Source organism: Nilaparvata lugens, chromosome 1 (genome assembly GCF_014356525.2).
Source record: "Nilaparvata lugens isolate BPH chromosome 1, ASM1435652v1, whole genome shotgun sequence".
NCBI lineage: Eukaryota > Metazoa > Arthropoda > Insecta > Hemiptera > Delphacidae > Nilaparvata > Nilaparvata lugens.
The window spans coordinates 34,070,502-34,097,685 of NC_052504.1; the positions used below are offsets into that span (position 1 = coordinate 34,070,502).

The window sequence follows — 27,184 nt, forward strand, 5'->3', positions numbered from 1 at the left end:
GGTGGGATTATTCATAATCTGACTTCAACTAATCAAAAGAGATGTGTTTTTTATATATATTAATTCTTAATATTCGAATTGTGAGTACAGACATGAGTAATCGAATAAGTTCATGTAGAAAATTCATTTTAGTTGAGACTTCAGTGGAGAAGTGTTTTAGACATACCAATGATTATAATTAATGATTTTATTTCTTTTATTCATCCATGATCTTTATTGCTTCACTCAACTGATGAATTTTATTTCTCGAATAATTTTCGTTTCAGTTGAGTAGAAACAGTGTATCCAGCCAGCACAAAATCCAAGCGAAATAGAATGCCACTGGTGTTGGAAAGAGTTATAAGGGTTCCTATAGAGGAATATAGGAAAATACGAGAGAGTAGGTCATGTTAGAGGGTGGAAAAGCACGCCTGCATCGTACATTATGTGCCACCCAAGGCATAGCAGAGCTCGGCCAGCCATTCTTATTTGTAAAAACGAAACGTGTTATAAATAATCCGAGCGTCATTAAAACCTCTTTAATCACTTTCGGAATGCATTCTACTTTCTCGTGCAGGCCGGCCTGTCTGACTCTATCCTATCGCCGCGAACGCCCGACCCGATGGTTATTAATCACGGCATTAATATAACACGTGCAGCTTGATTACTCCATCGTCTCATCAGGCTCTCCTTGTCCAAACCTCCGATCCTACCACCACTTATCACACCACCCCAACCTCCTTCTCCTTCTAATCCAGCCTCAACCTCCCGTCAAACTTATCCGCTCGCCAACCTCACACCAACTCTGGAAGAGAGCCTACTCAATTATTAATCAATCAATTGTTACATCTGGGGGCGCCCAACAATCACTGTGTATTGTTGAAAGCGAAGTGATAGCCGTTTCCGATTATCGACCCGCTAGCATTTGGATTAGTGCAATAATGTTCCGATTTCAAGCTGGTGATATTTTAGATGGGGGCTGATTTTAAATGAGCTCGTACGGATATTGATTAGCTATTTATTGGCATAGTTCATGAAATCATCAAATATGCTAGTGCGATGATTGGATTTAATGTAGCGAGGAACGGACTGCGCGCTCCAAAATTATATTTGCAAGCTTTGATTCATGCTCTCCGTTATACGACTATATTGGAAAGTAGACATTCGAATTCAGTTTGCAAATATATACCATAACACAATCAGTGTTTTGATAGAATTTTCAATAAATTGAGTAATTGCAATGTGACAAAAGATCTCCTTTTGAGAGAGAACATTCGCTTTTAACTTGATAAAACAGGGTCTGTATAATAAGTAACCGGACTGACTTCAGGAAATTTTCTATTGGCAAAATATGTACATTTTTTCATTATAGATCTTCAAAGTGGTCCTTATTGGAGTCGATAACACGCTGATACCTGATTTTCCAATCCCTGAACGCTCCCTGGAAGTCGGCAACCTCTATACTGTCTAGAGCCCTCATCGTAGCACGTTGAACGTTTTCCAGAGTCCCGAACCGCGTACCCTTAAGTTGTCTCTTGATCTTGGGGAACAAAAAGGAGTCCGGTGGTGCCATATCCACGAATCGGCAATCCCCGGACGGACGCAATGAACCCGGGCGGTTAGTCGACGGAGCAGCTCTCTGAAGTACTGACCGTCTACAGTGGCACAAGCTCTTTGTGAACGGCCAGTACTACTGTATACTCATTATTGTTGGATTTTTCTTAATCGTATAAAATTACCAGAATATTGGAGAAATAAACCTTCTCCAACATTATGCAATGCATCCATCATTTTATTTGATTGATTGATCCATCACTTGACTTGACAAATGGCGAAGTCTTAATCTCAAGTATGGCGATGATTTCAATTATCTTGCATTCAATCAGTCATATGATATAATTACTAACGCTCTTTGGTTCTTCATTGTGAGATCTTGGGAGGAATACACCTATTGAAATCATGGTCATGCAAGTAATCGACAAACAAAATCCACTGAATTTTAACCAGAACTCAGTTCTATGAATACGGTACCTGGTACCATATGTTAATATACGGTATCTATGAATACTGATGTAATTGGTATTAGCTATTATGAATATTTTCGGCATATGCTGTACTGTTGCCTTTCTATGGAACCATTGTGTATGGAATATTATGATTGAGACTGATGTTTTAATAATCTCCGAATGCAATGAATGAAGAACGTCATAGGTCATTGACACCATCGAGTTTCTGATCAAGAATTATTTACTTTCGTGGTTCCATTGATGATGCATAGACGGATTACGAAGATTCAATAAGGGTTAACAGGAGGTGAATGGTGAACGGCTTTAATGGGCGGGGAGGATGTTTTATTACGCAGAGCAAGAGCCAAAACATGCGACGCCCTATTCCAATAAACAGCCTGATGAATTGCTCCAATACAAGGTAGGCCTAATACTCGACGCTAAACGATCATCTGGCTGACGAAAGCGCCGGAACTGCATTGACAGAGATTGTCGTTGCTCATTTCAATATGAATAGGCTTTATTATAACGAAACAACAAAATGATCTTGCCACCCCTAATTTGAATTTCAAATTGAATTTTCAAAAAGCGGGTGAGAAGTGTGACGTGCAGTGAACCCCCTCCCCAAATTACTGTGGGATGAGGGTAGGGATTAACTTCATGGCTGCATCTTCCACCTGAGCCCCTTTATTTGCCCCCTATGATCCTCTGTCCTCTGCCTCCTTGGTTTCCAGGAGGCCTCGTTTACAGGTTCATCTCACACACCTCGCAAGTATCTGCAACATCTTCGAATCGTCAAAGCTCCTAATAAAATTTCTTCTTCTTATAACAAATATCTTCTATCTGAGTTATATTCACATATCAATCAAACTCCCACAATTGGGAAAAATGTTCCAGTATAAATAATTTATTTCAATAATAAATATATGAAGTTATAATAATTAGTACTCTCGTACTTTCATACTCTTATAGCGTACTTTTATTACCCTAGAAGAGTTTCCATTTCAACCAACTTTCTTCAGAAAAAGCTCCATTCTCTAATAATTCTAGAATAGGAATTTCAATACTGTATAGTGAACATTGAACAGGGTTCCTAATTAAGTTTACTAGCAATTAATCGCTAGCTGATACACACATCACAATATTACCTATAACACACTGTTAGGAAATTCATATTTACTGTTCCCAGATCTATGAAAACGGAGTACAGGGAGAGAGATTTTAGAAGTAAATTATTGGAGTTGATGATTAACTTTTGAACCATATTTGAGCATGAATGGATAAATATTTTAAATTTGTAGAACCATAGTTTATATTATCAACATTGAATTTCAGGGAGGCTGTGGTGAAGCGCCACGCGCCTTCGCTGAAGCTGAGAGCAGCGCACGCTTTATGCATTATTCCAGTGAATTTCGAACACGTATAGCCTGAAGGTATTAGAGGGTGCCTAGCCTTTCAAAGCGACGCATCCATAGCATTTCGTACTCATTCTGTTTGACTTGAATGTGAAAGACCGACGAATTCTTCATGGAGTCCATTACATCAGAAACGCTGAGCAGACGGCACAATCAATGCTAAAAAATGTGCATAACTCAGTACGGATGTTTTTGCGCTAGAGGAGGAGGAGCGCTGCAAAAATCGGACATTTTGTTAATTGAGGAGATGATTATTCATGAGGAACAAGGCTGTGTCACTTTTTATTGTTTGCTTATATACAGTAGCCCATGCTTACTGTGCACGAAATTTGCATTTTTATTCCAATGGATCATGAAACCAATAAAAAGCGCTTGGAATAACACTTTTGATGAAGTTATTGAATTGGTGTAGAAAAGTAAATAGGAGAAGGCTCCTGAATGTTTTCCTAAATTATAGAGATGCACAGTTGAGAAATTTCTAAAATTACATGGGCTGAGAAATTCTTATTTTCATTTCTCCTGAGTTCTAATCAGAACAATATTTTGTTATAAAAAAATTTGTGATTTCGTAAAAAAATACTGTATTGAAATTGCTCGATAATTTCATTCGGTTGATCGTGAGCTTAGCCTGCCTGATAAGATTGTAGACCATTTACAAAATTATAACTGAGGATGGATAAATATTGTAATTTATTTGAATCTGAATACTGAAAACTCTTTTTAGATTTTTCATGTATCCTTGAAGTAATTTCGGTATCATAACTGTTTAAAGTACTCATTCAAGATGTAACCTGGTTCATTATCAAACTATATATTATCAACAATATATTAGTTAAGTATTACAATAATCAACAAGATGAAAATTCTAGGAAACTGTAGTTTAAAATCCGTCCATCTCTATATATGATTGTATCGTTGCGTGTCATGTAAGTGGCAACTTGCGGGAAACTGAGCAGCGATATGCGGGGCTTGGTTGAAAGAGACTTGCCGAGAGATCAGGATTCCATTTGCGGTGCTCAACACCAAGTCTGCGTTTACATTCTGATGTGGAATTCAGAGTCGGAGGAGTTCGAGCCCATTCGAGCGAACACCAGTTCCAGTTCTAGTCAGCAAGGTAGAGCAGTGCTTTTCCAATGGGACTTTGAATGTTTGGAAGGGAGGGCAGGCGGAATTGGTTCAAAGGCTTTGCATTTTGCATATGCTTCAAGACGCGTGCTGTTCTCTGATTTCACGCAAACACCTTCCGCGTGTCGCATATCTAATTCGGAGCAGCGCTCTCTCTCAAATCTACAATGATCGTACTCACTGTTTCCACACATTCAACCCTTTCCAATCCGCTCCAGACCTTTTTGCTGGCAACATCACATGAGAATATTTACAGCTTTCAACGTAATGTGATTCAACTGTTGAAAGGAGTGAAATTCAACATTCTTCTCATTCATGTAAATTGTTAGCCAATCTCTATGTGATAACACATCAGTTACATCAAATGATTCTTCTGTATACTCATGGGGACATTTTCAAAAGTGAAAATTCAAACTTTCAAGTCATTGGAAATAGTGATGGGCTTCTTTACAGCCTTATTCTTAGATGACATGTGATTTTTGAATCACAATTCTCGATTTAATGTTATACCTGTATATTATCTGAGTGTTGTTCACAAAATTTTTGTACTATTGCAATTTTTGGAATTTCATAAATCAATGCCAATTCAATTCAATGCCAAGAATTCAATGTGAAATCGAAGTAGTATAATCGTACTTTTTCCTGAATAACACGAAGGGACGAAATTTCCCTTAAAGAGAACATTACTGTAAATAGCTGACTTTCAAGTACTTATGACATTATTAGAACACCAGCAAGGAACTGCAAATGAGATTGTTTTGTGAATATGATAGTTATTTTTTCCTGCAAAGAATTAATGTAATTTCTATCATTGATAATAAATTCATGATTCTCATTACTTAAATTCTTGAGCATAGATAACTTCCCTTCATAGAAACTCAAAATTCTTAGTTCCACCCTCATGTGTCGTAAATATTGTTGGATTGTTGCTCTTGTTTGGTTGGCGGCCCGCCTTAGAAACGAGTAAGACAATATGGCTGTTCCACTACATGTCATATTTTATTGAATCTACTCGAGGTAAATCGGTAAATCAGTACAGTTATCTCACTTCTTCTACCGCAATTGATGAAATTTATTATAACTTTCATTCTTATCAAATAATTTGGTGAGTTGGATGTTGTGAGATCGATGAAAATTATTGTTTACACAAACTGAGCGTTAGTTAGCAGTATTTAAATTTGGCTCGTAAGGCTACTGTTGGAAGAGAGTTGATGCTGATAGGCTGAATTTACTCAGCGTGTCGTGACACTATCAGCGTCTATCGAACAAGCGGCGACGATTTATTCCTGGGTTTCCTAGGCTGGCAATGATAACGTCGGCAGTTGAATTTATTCTACTCATTTCCCTCCAGAAAAACATGGTCGGCCTTTTAACTTGCTACAAAATCCTCCTCGGAAGTTGAAACCAGTCCATCTTTGTCGGCTGTGATACCGTCAGTCGTTTCACAAATCAACGAGCAGTTGGGTTACATCACCTAGGCTTGCAATCAAATTAATCATCTATTTCTGAGTAGTATGCGTCCCAAAATTGATCCGTACATGGGCCTAAACTAATGACATTAATGAGAAAAGATATATATTTGTCATGAATAGAGATAAAAAATCATTAGAGTTGAACAGTTGAGTAACCTTCGCGAAATTTCTCTTCCCGAATATCTTTCTCCAAATCTATACACAGAAATTTGCATTTTGTATAAAATGGCATTTTGACACGATGTATGGAAACACACTTGGAAAATAACAACTGAATTCTCTGATATAATTCTTGGAATTTGTTAAGGAAATTCTTAACACACGTTGGTTCTCGGAAAATATGACATATTCATGTGGAAAGGAAAAATTTGATCATTATATCTTGCAATCTCTTTTCTATGAGACTTGAAACAAATACATTTTATTGATATAAAAGTGGCAATAATTAGTCATTTCAAACCATGCCCTACATGAACTTCTTATTAAAAGCATAAATTATGATGATAATATCATAATATCAAATTCAATATTATTCCTGTTAATATTATTACAAAACAATTTCAAAAGCAGAAGAGAATATAAAGGCTTATTTATTGAAAAGGGGCTTAGGCCTATTCATTACTTGCCTGACAAGACAAGTGTTCCGAGTAGATGGATCAAGATAAGAAGGGAGTTGAGAGCGATAAGGAGTGATTGTTGCCAGTTGGTTTTTCGGTTTGTCATGAAGGATCATGTACTTTCCTATTTTTGGAAATGACTTCATTTTGCCGACCACGTGGAAGAGTTCAAAGTCCACGATTTGGTTTACTATAAAAGGGCTCGACCCGGACATCTCTTCCTCTTTCTGCTTCGAACTGTGTGACCAGTACAACGAGACTCTGGAAACCAGGTAAGTGGCTAGTATAAGAGCCTGTTCACATGACAGCGATTTACGTTCGGTTGTCGCGCGGTTGACAAACCGAGCGATTGCCAGGTATAGGGAAACACATGAAGCCGTACACATGCATCGCTCGGTTTTAGTAGTCGCCGGCGAATCGCGGCGGTTGTAGTCTCAGACTACAACCGCTCGGTTGTCGCTCGGTTACAGGGCGGCTCGATATACTAGAGCAGGCGTGAGAGCGTACACAAGTCTTCAGTCAACCGAGCGGTTTTTATCAGAGCAGTAATATATGTTTAAGAGTAATATAGTGATTAAGTACATATAGATTAAGATATAATAGATTAATATATTAAGATTGAGTACATAGATGTTGTACCTAGTAATTATTAATCATAACCGAGCGCAAACCGCTCATGAATCGCTGTCATTTGTACGAGGCTGGCAAACCGAGCGATTTGCCAATCGAGCGACAACCGAGCGTAAATCGCTGTCATGTGAACAAGCTCTAAGAGTGCTGTTTTAGGATTCACGATTCTATTAGAACCCTTGCTTTATTTATTCGTTATAAACGTGTAGTTATTGAAGCCCATAAGTAGAGGGTGGTTGAATTACAACATATTCTTTTTTGTTCAACTTATAATTTAATTTATACATTCAATTATTTCAAACTGACCCGTATTATCATTTCGAGTTTTAAGAGGCACATTGTTTGATTCAAATAATCACTCCAGCTTCTTGGCTCTGCTAGGAATTGTGATTTATTTCAATGTTTCATTTATTAAGTGAATACTGGATTGTGATTTATTTCAAGTTTCACTTATTAGGTGAATATTGATTCCTGATTTATTTCAAGGTTCCACTTATTATGTGATTTATTTCAACGTTTCACTTATTATGTAAATATTGGATTGTGATTCATTTCGTCGTTTCATTTATTAGGAGAATACTTTATTATGATTCAGCACGTTACATTTCATTTATTAAGTGAATATTGAATTGTGATTTAGTTCGGCGTTTTATTTATTAGAGGAATAGTCAACTTTAATTCAGTTTGATGTTTTGTTTATAAATTGAAACACCGTTTGTTAAGTGAATATTTCATTGAGTGTTTCATTCTTTCCGATTTGATAAATTGCCGGTATTAGTGAAACATTGTTTAAGTGGGTTTCATTTTGAGTTATAGAATGGGTCCCCATTTATAGTTTGGCATACCCATTTGGTTCTAACTGTGTTTGCAGTTTGATTAATTGCCAACATCTGATTATAAATTGTATCTTGTTATTTGTAGCTTAACTACACTTCCGTTTCTACACAGGGTTTGTGAGATTTATTTATTTATTTGAAATCTTAAGTAGTTTTTTGATCAACTGACTTGATCTGAGTTTTGTTTGGATCCATTGATATCGAATAGAAGCTTTCTTGTAGACTACTTACAGTTACAGTTTGCAAATGTATTATTTTATACCTGGCTTTGATTGTTATTACTGGGCTTTGAACTCATTTTTTTTAACAGTTTGTTTGCACTTAGACACTTGTCCTCTAATCAAAATTGTTCTTTCACCTCCTCTCCTTCTCTCGTTTCCGTTGTAGCCGAATTGTAGACCCCTCCCATTCGAATTTATCCTTGCCTTGCACCACCATTTCCCTCTCGTTTTGGTTGTGGACGAATAGACCGCTCCCATTTGAGGATTCCTTTTTCTCTCGTTTCGGTTGTGGACGAATAGACCGCTCCTGTTCGAGGCTTCCTTTTTCTCTCGTTTCGGTTGTGGACGAATAGACCGCTCCTGTTCGAGGCTTCCTTTTCCTCTCATTTCGGTTGTGGACGAATAGACCGCTCCCGTTCGAAGCTTCCTTTTTCTCTAGTTTCGGTTGTGGACGAATAGACCGCTCCCGTTTGAGCCCTCCTTTTCCTCTCGTTTTGGTTGTGGGCGAATAGACCACTCCCGTTCGAGGTTCCTTTTTACATCAGTGCAAATAATCCTTTACAAAACATACCTAAATTGGTCCATTTATAATTACTTCTTGTTATTCAGTTCAAGTCAGTGGTATTTACTGGTTAGAGTTGAGTCTCATTCTTGAATAGCATATTGTCATTATAGTCTGCTGGTTGTGGTTGAAAAGCCGCTCCCAATTCCTGCTTTAGTGATTCCCTATAATAAGATTCCATTTCACGAAATAGCCACATTTCTGTGGCCGGAGTTTGACAATGATGAGCACTTTGACCAAGAACTAGTTTTGCTCCTTTGGTCCCCGAATAAGAGCTGAGTCAACTCCATACACACATACACAGACACATATTACTCACCAGATTAATTGGTTCTATAGACCCCTGTAGTGTATCCCAACACCCTGAACTATCTGGCACGTGGTTAAAACAGGTTGTCCTGACACGAGTTGTGCTAACCAATCAGCCACAAATATTCGAATTACTCAAGGGAAATCCCACCCTTTCAATATTAATTAAAACTTTTACAATATTTTCATTTATAAATAAATCCTTAGTTGAATTGATGAAATTAACGTTTTGGTAGAGAGTTAGTGGGAAGGATATTTTGAATATTCTTCCCGAAGAATGGACATTGATATGTCCAAAGATCAGCCAATTTATGTAGATGCATAACAATATTATCTTTAGTTATTACAAATTGCTTATCCGTATCATATACAGTTCAATAATTATTTTCTTAGTCTTTATTATGATTGTGAATTCATCTATAATTTTGCTGTATTGTAAGCTATTTTATATAAGTGTATAAGCCAGTATATATGTAATCTACATAAATAAAGTACTCAATCAATCAATCAATAATATTGTCGAAAGATGCCTTGCTATGATTAATGTAATGTTATTAGTTATTTCAAACCATGAACTACATGAACTTACATGGACTTCCATATTAGTAGGAGATTCAATATTTTCCGTTTTATATGTCAATAAAACAATTTCAAAGGTAGAAGAGAATATTAGGCGTTGTTCAATCTCCAATAATTGTCGAAAAATGCCTTGTCATAACAATTTTACCAATGTCAAAACCAGGTGTTCTTCCTATTAAATTATTGAAATGCTATTGATTTCAAAATACATTATGGTAAAATGCACTTTCAACTAATTAATTAATGATGAATACCGCGCTGTTAATTCAAGAGAAAATATTGTTCATTACAAAACAACATTGAACATGAATTGTGAACAATAGTGAGCATCACAAAAAGGTATGTAGCAAAATTCATTCATTGGCAATAGGCGAATGACCATGTGGTACGATGTGAGAGCTCGCTTCTCGGGGGACAGAAGGAAGTGCGTCCGCTTACCTGTAGGTGGTGGATGTGATGGGGGGGGGTCAGTAAAAGTGAACAGCCGACAATGAATCATAAGTGACTGTGTATTACACAGAGTGGGTGGGAGTGTGTTATTGTGGCATGGCTTATCAGGGGAATTGGGGTGAGAAATAGATATATGAGGCGCGCAACTTGATAATGCTTGTCAGTTGCGATGCGATGGTGGCGGTTGGCGATTGTATTTATGCCACAAAAGGACGACGCCGGCTCAGTTTATGGCCGCGCAAACGCAATTTCCAACATTATGTGAAAAGCGAACATTCGCTATGAGCACCTGCAGCTGCTGCTCGAAAAACAGTGAGCACGATTTAACCAAGTGGAATATTTTGTCGAACTACTACCGTAGCTGGATGTCATTAATCTGGAAACGGAGCTGCAGTCGCCAGCAGTGGAGCGACAGATGCAAGGCGACAGGCGACACTTTCCGGCCACCTTCCGCTAGTCCGCTACTGCTTTATCCGGATTAGAAGAGGACGTTCAATTAGGCTTCCTACTATCCACTCTAACCTGTCAGCATTGGTTAGATAGGAAGCATTCATGTTCTGACAGTTCCAAGTTAATCTCATTCTATGCAGTTTCATGTGTCTGGTACCTGTGCAAGTGTTTTCACGCTTGGCATCCAGCACCCACACAACACTACTGCCTTTTTCCTCGCCAACATTTAGCACCTTTAGTCGTGTTTCCTAGAACTCCGGAAAAAAGGGGATTCTTCTCTCGCCGAGCTGTAAAATTCTCATGTAATCAAATAGAGTGATAAATGTGAACCGGAGAGTTGGAAATACTGAGCGTGTTGGACGACATGATTTGGAATTTGAAATTTATAGTGCATTATTTGTAGTTTTGTACAATAACCTACCATTAAACTTATAGGGCTCATTTTGAATTCGTAAATCTTAAATATCTATTAAAATTCCAAATTTTCCCCCTAAAATACTAGATTTATCAATCAATGATAATAGTCTAGTCTATTGAGAAATTGAAAGGCTTTATTGTTAGGTTTAGTTTATTGAATGTCAGTACAATAATCTCCACGTACTCCACAATTTGGATATAATGTTTCTCTGCAGGTACGTTTTCGATTAACTTTTTCTGTATAGTATTTTTCTATATAGGGTACTATTCCTTTTAAATTACCTATTCAGGAGTGTTCCCAATTTACGTATCGATGATATAGAATTCACTCTAGTAACATAGATGTTGTGTAATTTCTCCATGAGGTGAAATGAAAGAGATTTGGCAGTTCCACATAATTTTATCAAGCGAAACTATAGTTTAAATGCAATCAAGACATCATAATCATCATCATCATCATCAGTGGTCATATTGATTAGATTCGCCAAAAATACCACTGTTGAGGATGCCTTAAGTGCATTGAAACTATAGTTTGACTTTAAATTATGTGGAACTGACAACATCTCTTTCATTCCACCTCGATGTTATAGATTTGATGGTTCAGAATGTTGATTGGAAATGAATTCAATTTGACAATTACAATGAGGAACGTTACAGAATCCATCTCTTGCTTTTGTGTGTTTTGTGTCATCCTTATTGAAACATAAACATACTAAGTTCATCATGAGATTACCTGTATTTAAGAAACCAGTTTTCGACAGTCGAGAGAATCTGAAACAAAAGGAATTAATCATTATGGTGAGTTCATCTCTGAATCTCAAGTTATCAGAGTTACTTGTGATTACTGAATAATCAAGTGATTACTGATTACTGTCAATAATTTACTGAATCAAATCATCTCAATATGAAAAGTTAAACACACAAGTTAAAAATATTTGTTGAAGAATCAATTAAGAATGTTAAATGCAGAATATTCGTTGAAGAGTCAAATGTTATAATTTTATCAAAACGGAGCCATAATTCTAAAAATTCTCTCCCTTTACACTATGGTTGTCATCATCAGTGATTATTGTTCAGCATGAGTGAGACTGTGAGACCATTTCTATGAATGTGTGACTTCCAATGAATAGTAGAAGATATAATATTCATTTAGACTACATTTAGACTTTTTGTGAGAATGATTCTTCCATGCAGAGTTCCTACTTGGTGTAAGAGATACCTGTAGCATGGAATGTCATTTTCAATTGTAAACTCTAATAATTAGTGCCATAGTTCCAAATTGGAATGGATATCTTATTTTGGACGAATTCCGAATGCTTGGAAAACTTGTTGAAGAGTCCTGCATGGTAAAAGCGTTAGCGATAAAATGAGATTGCATGGATGAAATAGGAAAAAACAGATCGGATTGAAGCGATCGCTCGTTACAAATCGAGATCAGGCGTCAATTAAACGCAGAACGCTTTCAGCGTCGCCCGATTTACGTCTAGTAGAGTGACGCACACCGAATTTATGCTAATAGATGAAAAGCCAATACACCACATACAGCTCACAGCAGAGAGCGACTGCAGGAGAAACTCCCCAGCCAGAACAGGCGGCTGCTGCATTAATGAGATAACCGACGACGTCCAATTTTTGCCCAGCAACTGTTGATGAACAGAACTCAATTAACGCAAACGCAGCCTGATTCCAGTTGCTGATAATTGCGCATATGGAGTAGGCACGGCTGATGACTAAATTACCAAAAATATTGAAGATGAAACTGGAACGGCCTATGCTGGAAAATGGAGAACTTCATGTGGAAAATGATTGGAAAGTGCTTTTGTAGCTTTTCAATCACATGATAAAAAATTTTTATCTGTGCCACACTGCACAGAAAGCAGCTGTTTTCCAGTCCCTACGTAGAAAGACATTGTTTGCTGACGACTCTCGTCTGACGTCAGAACAGGTTTCTTTCCGGCTAAGGCCGGAAAGAGTACCCTTTCCGGCCGCTGAATTTCAAGTGTGCTAAAGCAGCTGATCAAAAAACTTTGCATTATTTGAGTTTCTTATTCAATAATTAAACATTTATAATAATATCATCTTATTATCATTTGAAAGGATAAAAAAGTATAAACTCAACCTACCACATAATTGAACATAATCTTTTAGGTTATTTAGACAAATCAAAATAAAAAATAAAATACTTGGACAATTACCTGATACTCAGATTACCTCAGATTTGCTAGAGCTATGACCTTCCACTTTTGCTCTCGGAAGTGCTTAATAAACAATTATTATTCTCATATATTGTCACGTTATTTTTTATAGTTAAATAACGATAAGCCTCCTGCTTGGCATCAATCGGTAGAGCATGAAATATTTTAATAATTATAAAAATCAGGTCGTGGTTTTTTATAGGATACAGTCTCACTTTAGTACGACATGTTCTTGTCATCATACATTAATGGGCTCATACAGGAGCTTATAAAAATAATACTGATAATTTATTAAAAAATATATATATGGTACTTATCCTATAGTATTGAGGAATAAAAATAAATCGCACACCATAAACAATTTGATACATATATTAACAAATATTGCAAAAAATAAATCAGAGCAAAAAATATATAGAGTGACAAAAAAATATATAATATAAGATAGAACAATAATCGAAATCAATAAAATATCACAGGCCAATACTATTCTTTAAATTTTATAGCACGAAACGTTACCATGTGCTTCCATTTTTATGATCATATGCATTCATTTGCATGTAGCTGCGATATCAGCTTGCTAATACCTGTCGACTTGGACAATTCTATTTAAACTAAATTCTTAAAATCAGCATAACAAATTGACAAGCTAGTAATCCAAATATATATATATTAAATTCTATAGTATCTAATAGATTTCTTTGTAATATCTGATATCAGCTTGCTAATACCTGTCGACTTGGACAATTCTATTTAAACTAAATTCTTAAAATCAGCATAACAAATTGACAAGCTAGTAATCCAAATATATATATATTAAATTCTATAGTATCTAATAGATTTCTTTGTAATAAATATATATTTTATCTCAGGGTGCGAGATTCGGCACCTGAAGGAATAAATAGAGCAATTCATCTAGTGAATCAGAGCTACAATAAACTATCGCAAATTATATTGCAGAAATTAATAATCATATGAATATTGTATTAACAGCCTAGATTTTATACTTCTTTGATTGATAGATCTTCCAATATATGAATTGATTCGTTACTTTCTAATAAAATACCTTTTATACTACATTTACTTGCGCAAGTATTTTTACCAAATTCATAATTTATAAGAAACCCTTTCGACGAGCTAGCTTTGATTCTTATGTAATTTCGAAGCACTGAGGGCGCCCTATCACTATTTCAATATTTTTCACTCACGTGTCGGAATTTTCTTATGAGCTGCTGATGTCGATCCAACTCCTGGTGGTCCTGGATTATTGTAGCCGGAGTCGTCTCTTCCAAGGGGTTACAAAATTATTTAAAAATGACTTTTGCTTTATAAGAGCATCACAAAGTCTTATAAGAAATTTAGTAATTCAATTTAACTTTAAATTATTACAAGGTATTACGCTCTATAATTTTTGGTGACCTCTCATGGTGGTAGTTGGCAGGCGAGTGTGGTTCTCGTTTCTCAATTTTACAATTCTCTTTTCTGATTTCTAAATTTGCATAAAATTTGAATATTCTATTCCTCCGCCATTCAAGGCTCAAATAGACCGTACTAAAATATTAAATTATTACTTATGTTATATATTTAATAATTACTTTGCCTTCGGGCCATATCCAAAACATAGACTATACAACAATTTTTTATAAATTCTTATTATTTGTAGAAATATATACTGTACAAATATTTTTGAATCGGCTCACTATTGCCGCCTATCAATTGCCACTATTTGATTGGTGCATGCAAATTCGAGGAGTAACCTCCTACTTCCTTAATACATTTAATTATTTTCGTTGGGTTTTTAAATATGCTCTTTACATGCTAAGTAATTTTTTATAGGTTATTAGTTGTTTCATACATTACAATAATTAGCCACGTGAGACTTTTAGTTCCTCAAATTGCATACTGTTTTGCCACAATGAATTTCTGCCAAGGTGTTTGGTCAGATTCTACGTTGTATGGCTCGGTCGATCGTTAGGTCGCCGATCACTAAATGTTTATGCCTAACCTCAATTTTCAATATTTTATATGATATTATATAGTAGCAAAATTTATTTCCATTCCTCTTAGGCTGTTGTACAGTTTAGCCAGGATGTCTGATATTATCTAATCTTTACGTTATCTCTTTGGCGATATTAGCCAATTACTTCACTTAGACCTATAAATATTTCAGCTAGGGATTTTTATTTATCAATCCAAATTAAATATGTTACAATATATATATATATATATATATATATATATATATATATATATATATATATTGTTCTATTGTTCTTATTTTTCTGTGTGGCGAGAAAAATCGTTCGCACCACGGGCGCAAAAATGTTTTTCCGGCTCTCAATCTTTTCTAGTCCTCGGCCTACGGCCTCTGACTTGACAACCCTAGGTGCGAAATATACTATTATCCATGGATAATGTAATTAGATTTTTCAATGCGATTACAGTTTCTATCATTTTCAGACCTCCATCAACTCTACTTTAATTACTATATCATTTTTTACTATTATTATCTGAAGTACACTGCTATCATCTATTATGTGACGTACACAATAAAAATTTTGACACCATAAAAGTCAGCCTATTCATTGTTAAAAATTCATTCTTCAAGTCACAAATGGAAGTTACATGAGATGACTAGAATCTTTCATAGGGAATGGAGGATAGATCCCTCACAATAAATTAGACATTAGTTGCTTTGTGTGTTGATAGATGTTGAGGATAAGGTCAAGATATAAGTTTATAAGTATTAGTTTATAAGTATTATAAGTTTTTTAGTATTAGTATTAGTTTATAAGTTTATAAGTATTAGAGGTCTATTCTCAAAATTCGGATTATTAAGTCCTCTTCAGGTTGAAATAGTCTATTTAAAAAAGTCAACTCATTAATGACATTGTAAAAAGATGTCCATTCAATGATTTTTTGCTAGAAGATAGAGGAAGTATGCAAGGAATCTATACAAATTATGAGATTAAAGATATTCAATAAATCTTGATTTATTCTCTCACCATTTGGAAAGAAACATAGAATCATTAGGTAGAGTTGGAATCATATTATGTAGGCCTACTCTACGAAGAAATAAGCAATCTTTCAAAATCCCATGAAATGTTGAAGAGATACTTTGAGTAGCCTGGCAGAATTAATTACGAGCAGACTTCATTTGAATTGGCACCCCTTATCTATGACGCCTTTCTACTCATTCCTTCTAATGATATTCCATCTATACGGAATCCTTTAATACAAATGACTTTTGTGATTCCACTCATGAATAATGAAGGGAAGATATTGCATGTTTTGTATGCAGGTATTCCGGAACGCCCGGAATATAATAAATGTAGGTTGAGCATTTTCCATTCCGTAGAATATCGTTCAATACCATTCTCAGCTGTAGAACTGCTAATGCGTGATGCACTTACCAAAGAGATTAGTAAGACATTTAAACATTCTGTAGGGAATTGGAAGTAGGTTTTCTTACAGGGGTTTTCGCTGCTCAAGTTTGGAAGGGAGAATAATAGAGATGATAGTCTTTCTAGTAATTCATTTTTGAAACGAAACTTTCATCATAAAAATGAATTCAACATTACTAGACTAATATTAGTTCATTGTTCAATGGTTGGCTTGAAGACGAAGTTCCATTGAATGATTGCTCACGAGGTTTTTCCATTTGTATTTGATGATAAAATCGATTAAGGTACAATAAGTGAACACCGTAGAGAATGATATTCCATTATTGAGAAGAGAGAATAGTAACGATGAGCCAAACTTACAGCGATCCGGTGCATTAAGACAAATTGGATTCGTGACGGATCAAAATGGTAATTCTATCAGATGAAATGGAAATTGTACGAAATTGAAACCAGTAGACCTATTACCAGTAGCAGTAGCTACAATACAATGGGTACGGCTTATGCTGCATCTCATTAGTCAATTACTAATAATTGAAGACGAGAATTTCTGAAATTACTACGGCCCAGTTGAGAAGATTATATTGCCAGCCAGCTTTTAAATTCATTTCAGAACTGTTTCCAAACTCTAGTTTTTCAAGCTTCCATTCTATACAATCATTGAGTGAATTGCAATGAAATCAATAGGCTATTCATTTGAAAATCTCATTTTTTTATTCTCTCGTTTTAATTCTCAAGCCAATGTTCTGTTTCTAATGAATATGTATAATGTATATAATTTAATTAATTAATCAATATAAAAAGTGATTTAATCTATTCGTTATTTCACAACGTTTAATTTCACTTAATTAGAATATTGAGCGTTATTGATGTCAGTCAAGTCTCATTACTTGGTCGTAGGTACTTTTAGATTCCGACAAGTACCGTACAGATACAAGTTTTCTACAGGAGCTTACTACGACATACATGCTTATGGTATAACGTTCATCAAAGACAATATGATATTATATTTTTGGTCTATGCTGGTGAGATGAAATTTGTGGTCAAACTGAATCATGATATTTTGTGAAGAAAATAGCGTATTCAAATCAAAGAATTGAATAGCCTAATCATCACTCGAGTTTATATCATTTCATATTCATGTATTTTATTATCATGAATTTCATGCCATCAATTTGTGTTTTTTTAGTCAAGTTTTCCTTCTTGTGAATTCTGTGAGAGCTTTGAAAAAGTAATCCCGGATCAACATTGATAAATCCCTCATTTTGACTACATAGTGAGGAGTGCTTATGCATTGAGAAAGCTTTTCCGATAATAATGCCATTCCACTAAAGACGTGCTCCTTTGACAAAGTGGGGTTTTATGGACTGGCAAAGTCACTGGCTTTCACTCACCAATGAGCATTCTTATCGTTTGTGAAATGCACTGAAAGCGCAAATGCCATGGATTCAGCCAGGAGACGTGTGCAGTTTTTTTCTGGTAGAATGAGTTATTTGGGATTTGGACTTGGATTGAGTTGTTGAGACGACGTCGACGCGTTCGACGTGACTGCAGCACGCGACGCTGCCGACGCCTGGCGCCGTATTTTATGAGTGAGGTTGTGCGGGTCGTCACGACGCTTGACTAGAAACCGGGTTAAAAGCGGTCGCGTCACAACAACACTGATTAATGCCTTTTAAATCTCATTTTTCCACAACCAGAAGACATACCCCACCGCCGCTTAGAGCCTAGTAGAGGAGGGTCTGTGCCAGCTATTTTATCCCAAAAGCCAGTCTGTTCTCGACGATCACTCTTTTTCCCTTTTCTGAAACATCCCTTCCTCAGTTTACATTATTCTTGTTACAATAACAGCTCTTTCTTGTTGACCGAGCGAAGTGAGGTCTAAGATTCAAGTCGACTGTTTGGCATTTCTCTTGATGTTGTGATGAATTTTTCAAATAGACCTCATAAGAAGAGAGAAAATTGTGATTACCTTTTAAAATGAAAGAATTTGCTAAAGGAACGGTTAGCGACCGAGCGATAAAGCTTCCTTATCAGTAACTGTACATCAGATAAGAGTACCGTTCTGTACTGAATATTTTTTAGAAAACTATTTAATAAAACTATAATTATTCTGCAAATAAAGCACGAACCATTTATGAACTGCTCATTGAATTTTGAGGTTACACTTTGTTTACTACCGATCAGATGTTTTAAAGCAGCCCAAACACAGCTGACTGATTCAACGAATTTTAAAATGTCATGCCAGATTCATGCAAGCTATAATTTTATTTCTAAAAAAAAGTAAAAACTATCAATAAAGGACCAAGAATTTCGAATAAAAAAATAAAATGTATGTATTATTGTTGAAATTATTTATTACTTAAAAAATTATATTATAATGTCAAGTATTATTGTAACTAACTAGGTCATAGCATGAACATCATATTATTGATAAGAACGACAGAAATTAATTATAACAGTCTCAAACATAATAAAAATTGTATAAGAATATTAATTTATTAATTATTATTTCAACTGAGCCACATGGTGATTAAACCTCTTTGGCAAATCTAAGCCAATCATAGTGCATAGAAATAGCACCAAAAAGGTGATCGTTTGAAAGCAACACATGTTAATCTACTAAAAGACAACAAACCTGCCTTATCATATACGCTAGCACATGTACATTGTATGAGAGGAACTATGTCTAGGAGATTAAGCAGTTTTAAGAATTATATAAATTGAATTATTATCGTGATTAAAGGAGTTATATTCTATTGCTAGCCACTGACGTCACGTCTACGTCACAATTGTTCTACCAATGGCAAATTTTCATGCAAATTTATTACACCGAGATTCTCAGAGAAAGGTTCTAGCCAAGAAGCTTAGAGAAAAGACAGCACTTCCCTTTTGAAATCCTCACCGTTCAGACCTCGTTAAAGTTACCAAGACCTATTTGTAAGATTTTCGTTCGATTTTATATGTTTTATTTGTGAGCCAATATTTTTAGGCTATTCTATTTGTTATTCGTAAATCTATGTTCATCATTCGATAAATTAAAAGTCTAAAGTTAAATTATCCCTTAATTAATTTGGTGAAGGAGATATTTAAATTAAAATTCCCCACGTGCTGAGACCGAAGCCTGGATTGCTGCCGATCAAACGATTTTGATCCAAAGAAGAAACCACGACCGCCAAGGAGTTTCACGTGAGTTATAAGTTTAAAGGGGCCCCAATCTACGCTTCGAAAATATTTCAGTGCAGAAAAATTTAAAAGTTTCTTCGTTAAATTATTGGCCACGCCGACAAGCGCTTTTAGTTATTAAGAGCCTAGAATTTATTCATATAGAATTTCTAAGAACTTGTGGTTGATTAACTATCCTCTGCTGCCAGAACCACGACCCCGAGCAAACTTTTTTAAAATATTTTATAATTTATTTTCACCATTTTTTCACAAACCGTTAAATTTTATCAATTGTAAAATTCTGTCGAATCATGCATGGTGTCATGCAAGCACAAGAAAATTTTTAACTCTTTTGTTAATGCTAAATTATTATCAACCTGTAAATCAAATTCTGAATCTGCACTGTATGATCATATATTTTATTATAATATATTTCAATTTTGTTAATTCGTTTTCTGAGTTCGATTATTTCTTAAGCCTGTCAATTATTGTGTCTGATACGTTCTATATCATCAAGAACCGATCGAATACGATCATTGAAATAATTGAATTAAGCTGGATATTGGAACAGGTCTAAGTGGATGTAGTGAGTGGGGTCAGATCGAGATATTTGTTCTTTGTCCTTACCTGCTCATATATCAGCTTTTATCTGTTACCAACCTCGACTTAGGAGCGAATACATCAACAGTACAGCAGATGCAGCCAGAGATCATATAACTTCCTACAATAGAGCTTAAAACCCGACAAGACTCTGTTCTCGAAATATATTCTGAACGATATTTGGTCCAAGTACCGCATTTTAATCCTTCAGAACTTATTAGAGACGCAGTCCCGTAAATTATCTACATCGGGATTTTTGCTCGACCTGTATGATTTTGTATGCTCATTCTTCACAGGTAATAATTTTAAGGTATCCGTATTCAGTGTTTAGCGTCCGCTACACTACTTATAAAAATTTCATCATCATACAATCTGTCATAAGAAGAATCAAGGGTGAGCGAGCGTTTAGGCCTCCTGCGATTCCGACAATTGTATTGAATCTTGTAGTGAGTCAATCAGTCTGGTGTAAACTTAGCGTCCACGCACGCAGTTACAAAATTTATAACCTCAACACCGTTGAATTAGTACAAGATTCACTCTACATATGTGAAGCCGTTAAAAAACGCTTTACAATGTCTAAATGTTTGAATGTTCAAATGTTTTTATGTTGCGCTTTTACGGCGAAATGCGGTAATAGATTTTCATAAAATTTGACAGGTATGTTCCTTTTTAAATTGCGCGTCGACGTATGTACAAGGTTTTTGGAAATTTTGCATTTCAAGGATGAGATAAATGGAAAAAGGAGCCTCCTTCATACGCCAATATTACCGTAAAAATCAGACTATAGAATTATCCATCATAAATCAGCTGTCTAGTGGACTATAATACTACCCGTTCAAAAACATCGAACATCTTGAAAATGTATCTTTCCATTAACGTTAGTAGACAGTTGACTATAATACTACCCGTTCAAAAACATTGAATATCTTGAAAATGTATCTTTCCATCAACGTTGTAGACAGTTGCAGCTAGACCTGATGACAGCGCTCACACTCACATTCCGGGACGACACGTCACGGTACGATATGACAGAAAGCTCTATATTTATTTAGGATTTTTTCTAGAAATTTTAAATTGATAAATTATTTATTAATTTTTGAGAAAATATAACAACAGGTCAATGTAACTTACTGAGCACGAGGTCTACTGTTCACAGAACTACTAGTATTTATTCTCCATGGCTCTGGTTCACAGTTATTTGATAACAATTACTGGATATGCTCATTATAACAGTGCTGCAGAAAAAAGGAACAAAATCTAGAAATTTAATAAAAATGTAATTATGTTTAATTTTGTCTAATCTAATTGCAAAGTACGTGAATCTAGTTGGAGTAGTTACTAATGATACATTAGCAAGTTATAAGAGGTTGAGTACGAGTTATATTCGTAGTCCGCTCGTGTCGTAAATCTAGATGGAAAGAAGTAAATATTTATCAAGAGAACTTATTGATATCTTAAGGTGCGTACAGATAGGCCTATACGCGCCGCGAACAAGAGCAATTCACTTTTAATCAGCTGACTATATCTGTATTTTTACAGAAACGGTAAGATACAGATATAAAAATCTTGGCATCAGCTGATTAAAAGTGAATTGCTCATGTTCGCGGCGCGAAAATCTGTACGCACCTTTAGGGCCGGTTTCCGAGCTTGGGATTAGTCCACGTTCAAATTGAATTCCAAAAAACTAGAAAATTTAACTTAAGATAAAGAGAAAATAGTGGAAAGTTTCAGCTATTTTGAATTATTCAGGAATGTTTAATTTCGTCAAGGAAAAACGTTTCCAATTATAGAAATGAGAAAATCTTATTATAGTACGCGAGCAATTTCTGTATATTTTTATATCTGGTTATTTATGCTCAACGGATCTCCAAAATGGCTCTAACGATTATCACGAAATTTGAAACATAGCAGGTTCACATATAAGAATTCGATTGCACTAGGTCTCATCCCTGGGAAAACTCGCTGAAGGACATGAATAGGATAATAATTATTTATCCTTGGGAAAACAGATGATAATTTAGTCGTCTGTCAATAACAGAAGATGCGTGTGTGGGAAAGTTACAGAATTATTTCTAGCTGTAAAATCAATCAGCTTACCTCACGAGAAATATTAATCTAGAAATTTTAATCGACTTGATCAGAATAATCTGATTATTTGTTGAGATGACTTGGTATATCATTCTAAATTAGAGTATATCATAATTTTCAAAGTTAATCATTATCTTACAGTAGTTGCAAGTGATTAGTGAGTGTTATTTTTTACTCAATTTGGTTTGAAAACAATCTAAATTGGTACTTTTTGGACTAATTATAGTGTATAAATCAAAATTCGAGGAAGAGACAGTTTTGGGCTTTGCATATTAGTCCTTCCCCAATCATTTCAAAGAATTGTGTTTTGTTTATAAATAATTAAGGAGCGAAGCTTGGTAACCCGATATTAAAGATTACCATACAAATTACGACTATGCCCCGTTTCGGAAAGCCAATTTTCTAACTACACCAGTTTAAAGTCTGTTTAAAGTCTAGAACTTAGCTAGATCCCGAGCTCGGAAACCAGCTTTAAATATTTTGGAAGAGGTATCTCTTTTCTAAGTAATGGTATGTGCTTCTCCTGCACATACTGAAAGTATAGCATGTGCTCCTCTCTTATCGATTTGATAATATCAATGGAGATGAATATGACCGGATTGCAGTGTTGTTATCCAAAATGATGTTATGTTGATTGCGCTTGCATTGCTATTTTTGTTGTTTCAAGTTCAAGAGTACAACAGCTGTTGAGCTCCAGATGCGTCTACAAGGGCTACAAGAACATGCGATTGCGGTTGTGCGTGCGTGCCTGCAGTGACTGGAGCCCGTTGAAGACACAACACATAACGGCCGGTCGACTTGGCGGGTGGTTGTCTTGTGTGCTGCACGGCTGGCACCCTGGTCTTCATCTCATCAGCAGGAGGCATTCAACTCCATTACATGACAAGTTATTCATGGACACCAGTCATCTGAATTCAAATTACATTTTTATGTAGCCAGCTTTTGTCTTTTTCTTCTCTATCCTCTCACCCAACCAACTTCCTTCAGCTACGTCACCAAAATTAGCATAATATAAGGAAGAGGAGATTACTGTTAGAAGGTGTGGTCATCGGAATTCTATTGTTGCAAAATGATTTCTTCTTTGTTTTTTCTGAGCATGATGCCCACATGATACCTAAACTTTGATATGGGTGATGGAGATAATTATGAGATATGAATGGACCTACAGTTTTTGCTGAGTTATGACTTGTGAACCACTGGGGAGTGATTTTGAAGCTCACAACTGTCACCTACTCGTAGCTAAACTCAACTTAAAGCACGTCAATGTTTCATTTTGTCTCAGTCTCAGTATTTTATTTGCAAGTGGATTCAAATTCAATAGTATAAAATTTTGGTAAGTGTAATACACTTGATTTGAGAAAGATTCATGAAATTCACATAAGATTATTTTGTAATGAACTACCACTAGTAGTTCTGTGAACAGTAGACCTCGCGCAGTTATAAACCGCAGCCTCCTCTTATACTGTCCATCAGAGTGAATCCTGTATGTACGTCGCGTCGGCGAGATATCGGTGTGAAAACGGCTAATGGCTGTTGAGGTTGGTGTATCAAAAATGCTAACATCAAAAGCTAATCTCCTCCAAGACATACTGGCAACAGGACAGCCCGAGTTCAAAGCAAAGAAAGTTCGAGAGACAATACTATGTTATTTTAGTTATTAATTGCATGCGTTATTGCACGCAATCAATATTTCATTTACTTATTCATTTATTCACAATGGAGACAACGGGTTTCTCCAAATATGTCTCCTTAACAATAAAATTTGTACAGATACAAATTGAAAAAGAAAAATAATACGAACTTATGCAATGATAAACAATACAAACAACAAAAATACCAATCCAAAAATGAAAAATACAAAGATTTCAAATACTTATGAAAAAATTGATAATAAAACAAATTGGGAATTCAAAATTTATAAAAAATAAAGAATATTAATAACAAATAATGAACAAAAATTTTATCAATAGAATAAACAGCATTTATAACTGAACGACGTCCCAAACCATATGCCCATCCACACTGATACACCAACTATTTATTTTATCAGATCATGCTTACACAAGATTTGATTATCATATATAACGCTTTCCGGAATTTAGCGCGAGAAAACCAGAAGACATCTAGGCGCCCAGACAAGCTGTTATAAGTTCTTTGCATCCTATTTAGGCTAGGGCCACACGAGCGCACAAAATGCGTCCGTTGCAACTTACTTTTTGACGTCCGTTGTAGAAATACATAGAAGTGAATTGGTAAAAACACACAAGGTACGTGCGTACCAAGTAACAGAAGTCATAAAGGACGGTGATTTTTGCGCAGAAATGCTGCAACGCCGACGTCGCGACATGCAGAAGTTATTCCTTCGTCTGGTTCCATTGCGTAAAGCCAACTGACGTTGACGCACAACACTCAACGCTCGTGTGGTGACATTGGCGACGGCCGCAAAAATTAAGTTTCAACGGACGCACTATGTGCGGTCGTGTGGCCCTAGCCTTAATAAAGCATAAAAATTGCATTCAATGAGGCATGCAATTTATAGTCTACACAGCTACTAATTTTTTACCAAGTTACATTGAGATATTGCATTGCATGCGTCATGGCATGCGATTTAGGCCTATAATCCACTCGACAGCTGATTTATGATGAATAATTCTATAGTCTGATTTTTACTCTAATATTGGCGTATGAAGAAGGCTCCTTTTTACTTTTATATTATCCTTGAAATGCAAAATTTCCGAAAACCTTGTAATATACGTCGACGGGCAATTTAAAAAGGAACATACCTGTCAAATTTTATGAAAATCTATTACCGCGTTTCGCCGTAAATGCGCAACATATAAACATATAAACATATAAACATAAACATATAAACATATAAACATAAACATATAAACATATTAACATATAAACATATAAACATATTTTAAACATATAAACATTTGAAAACTTGATTCTTAGACCTCACTTCGCTCGGTCAAAAATTGTTTCTAGAAAATAGAATCAATTAGATGAACCATCAGTTAGAAGAAGATTCGCATCTTTTTTTCTATGTATTTCACACGACATGCAGTCCAATAATATTGATTCTAAATAAATAATTGATTCTAGAGTCAATTCATTTATTTGACTGCTTGTCGTGTGGAATAGATAGAAAAGTGTGTTAATACATCGCTGCTCGGAATGAATCAAGAAACCATCACATTTAGGAGTATTCGATTGAATTCTCGTGTATAATGATTGAGGCTGAGAAGAAAATGTCTGTTTCTCGAATCGTTAGTTGGTCAACTGGTTTGATACTGGTAAAAAAACTGAGGATTTCCTTAATTTTTCGAAGATTATTATTCATTATTCATAATCTCATAAACAATCCTCTCAAACCTTACAGGAACTTGGTATAATAATCTAAATTTCTACTGTTTTCCAATAAAACCTAATTCAAAAGTTTCAACGAATAGCAGATGAGGATATTATGGAAATTAAATTTTGGAGAGAGATCAAGTGGGACAATGCAATTCGCAAGAGAGGGTTCTCTCATGTTTGGGTGACATAGAAAGTTTTGAAGGAGATGAATACTATGCAGGCTTATTGTCGCTTGTGGTGAAATTGCATTCCGAGCCGTCAACTCCAACTTTGGTCGAGCTCTTTTAATATCCGATAGAACTTTCCAGCCATTCAAAAGAAAAACCATATTTTCAAGCGATGACTTCGCTATGATTAATCACGTGATGAGAGTGAACAATGGTTCAATTTGATGGTTCTTGTGAAATTGGTAGACAAAAACGACTAGATACTTTGGGTTGGGTTGTCCAGCAGCGTAATATCAATACATTATTATATATCTAGAGCAACTTGAAATTATTTTGAAAACGTATTTACCTCTGATATCTGAGTTAATGGAATTATCTCCAGGACAGTTGATTTTCATCGTATTTTGACATTTTTTATGTTACTTTCTATTGGAATTCCTTAAAATTCTACTGTTGAAGTGATTCTTAGTTTTTATTCAAGGAGGTTTTCTTATTTCAAAAGAGACAATTTCATTTTCTATTGGATCTTTAAAAATCTTGTGATTAGCAGGAGAAACCCATTAGAGTATGATGAATAAAATCCAATCATCATAAAATTATTATAATCTCAGGAGGTCCTGAATATTATGAAAATCATTAAAACATTATTAATCTTCATTTTAAAATAATCACTTCTTCTTCTTCTTCTGAGTGAATAATCACTGTTTTTCATAATAAATTATTCACTTGTATCATTTCTCCAGCCTCTTGGGCCTTATTCCGCATTTTGTGCGATTTTATTATACCTACAATCTGGAAATTGATGTGAGGTATATCTAGTGGTAGTCCATTCGTACTGTACTGATGTAAACTTTTCTACGAATAACCTATAGTAGTGCGAGGAAAACATATGGAATCACGGTGATAAAATATGGAGCACAAAAACCTATTCGAATCAAATTTGTGTACGGTCAGAAATAGAAGGATGTAGTCCTCCTATGGTATATTCTTGCATTTCTTTATTTCCGGAGAGCACTGAACGCACTCTGCCATCATTTCTCAATGGCAGCTCTGTCAATGTAACTTCGTAGACAGCACATTCCATTCTCTCACTCTCACTCACTCACTCTCAAAACAAATAGTAAAATCAATGCTCCGAAC

At 35.4% G+C, this 27,184-nt stretch overlaps 2 protein-coding genes across 3 annotated transcripts in view; one reads left to right on the forward strand and one right to left on the reverse strand.

Moving 5' to 3' along the window:
* The window catches only part of LOC120351003, a 46,261-nt gene extending 22,805 nt beyond the window's left edge, over positions 1–23,456 (forward strand). The window contains exons 1-2 of one of the 2 annotated variants that reach the window (XM_039426738.1): positions 21,392–21,447; positions 23,185–23,456. In XM_039426738.1, the coding sequence (XP_039282672.1) occupies positions 21,407–21,447; positions 23,185–23,452 (309 nt within the window). In that variant the 5' untranslated portion in view covers positions 21,392–21,406 and the 3' untranslated portion in view covers positions 23,453–23,456. Of the gene's footprint in view, positions 1–21,391; positions 21,448–23,184 lie in introns of those variants that run through there. The other variant, XM_039426730.1, reaches the window with a different exon arrangement.
* LOC111044522 (Ig-like and fibronectin type-III domain-containing protein 2) overlaps positions 1–27,184 on the reverse strand; it is a 325,827-nt gene that overhangs the window by 170,345 nt on the left and 128,298 nt on the right. The window contains exon 4 of the mRNA XM_039423891.1: positions 11,802–11,839. The gene's annotated coding sequence lies outside the window, so the exon portion shown is untranslated. The remainder of the gene's footprint in view (positions 1–11,801; positions 11,840–27,184) is intronic.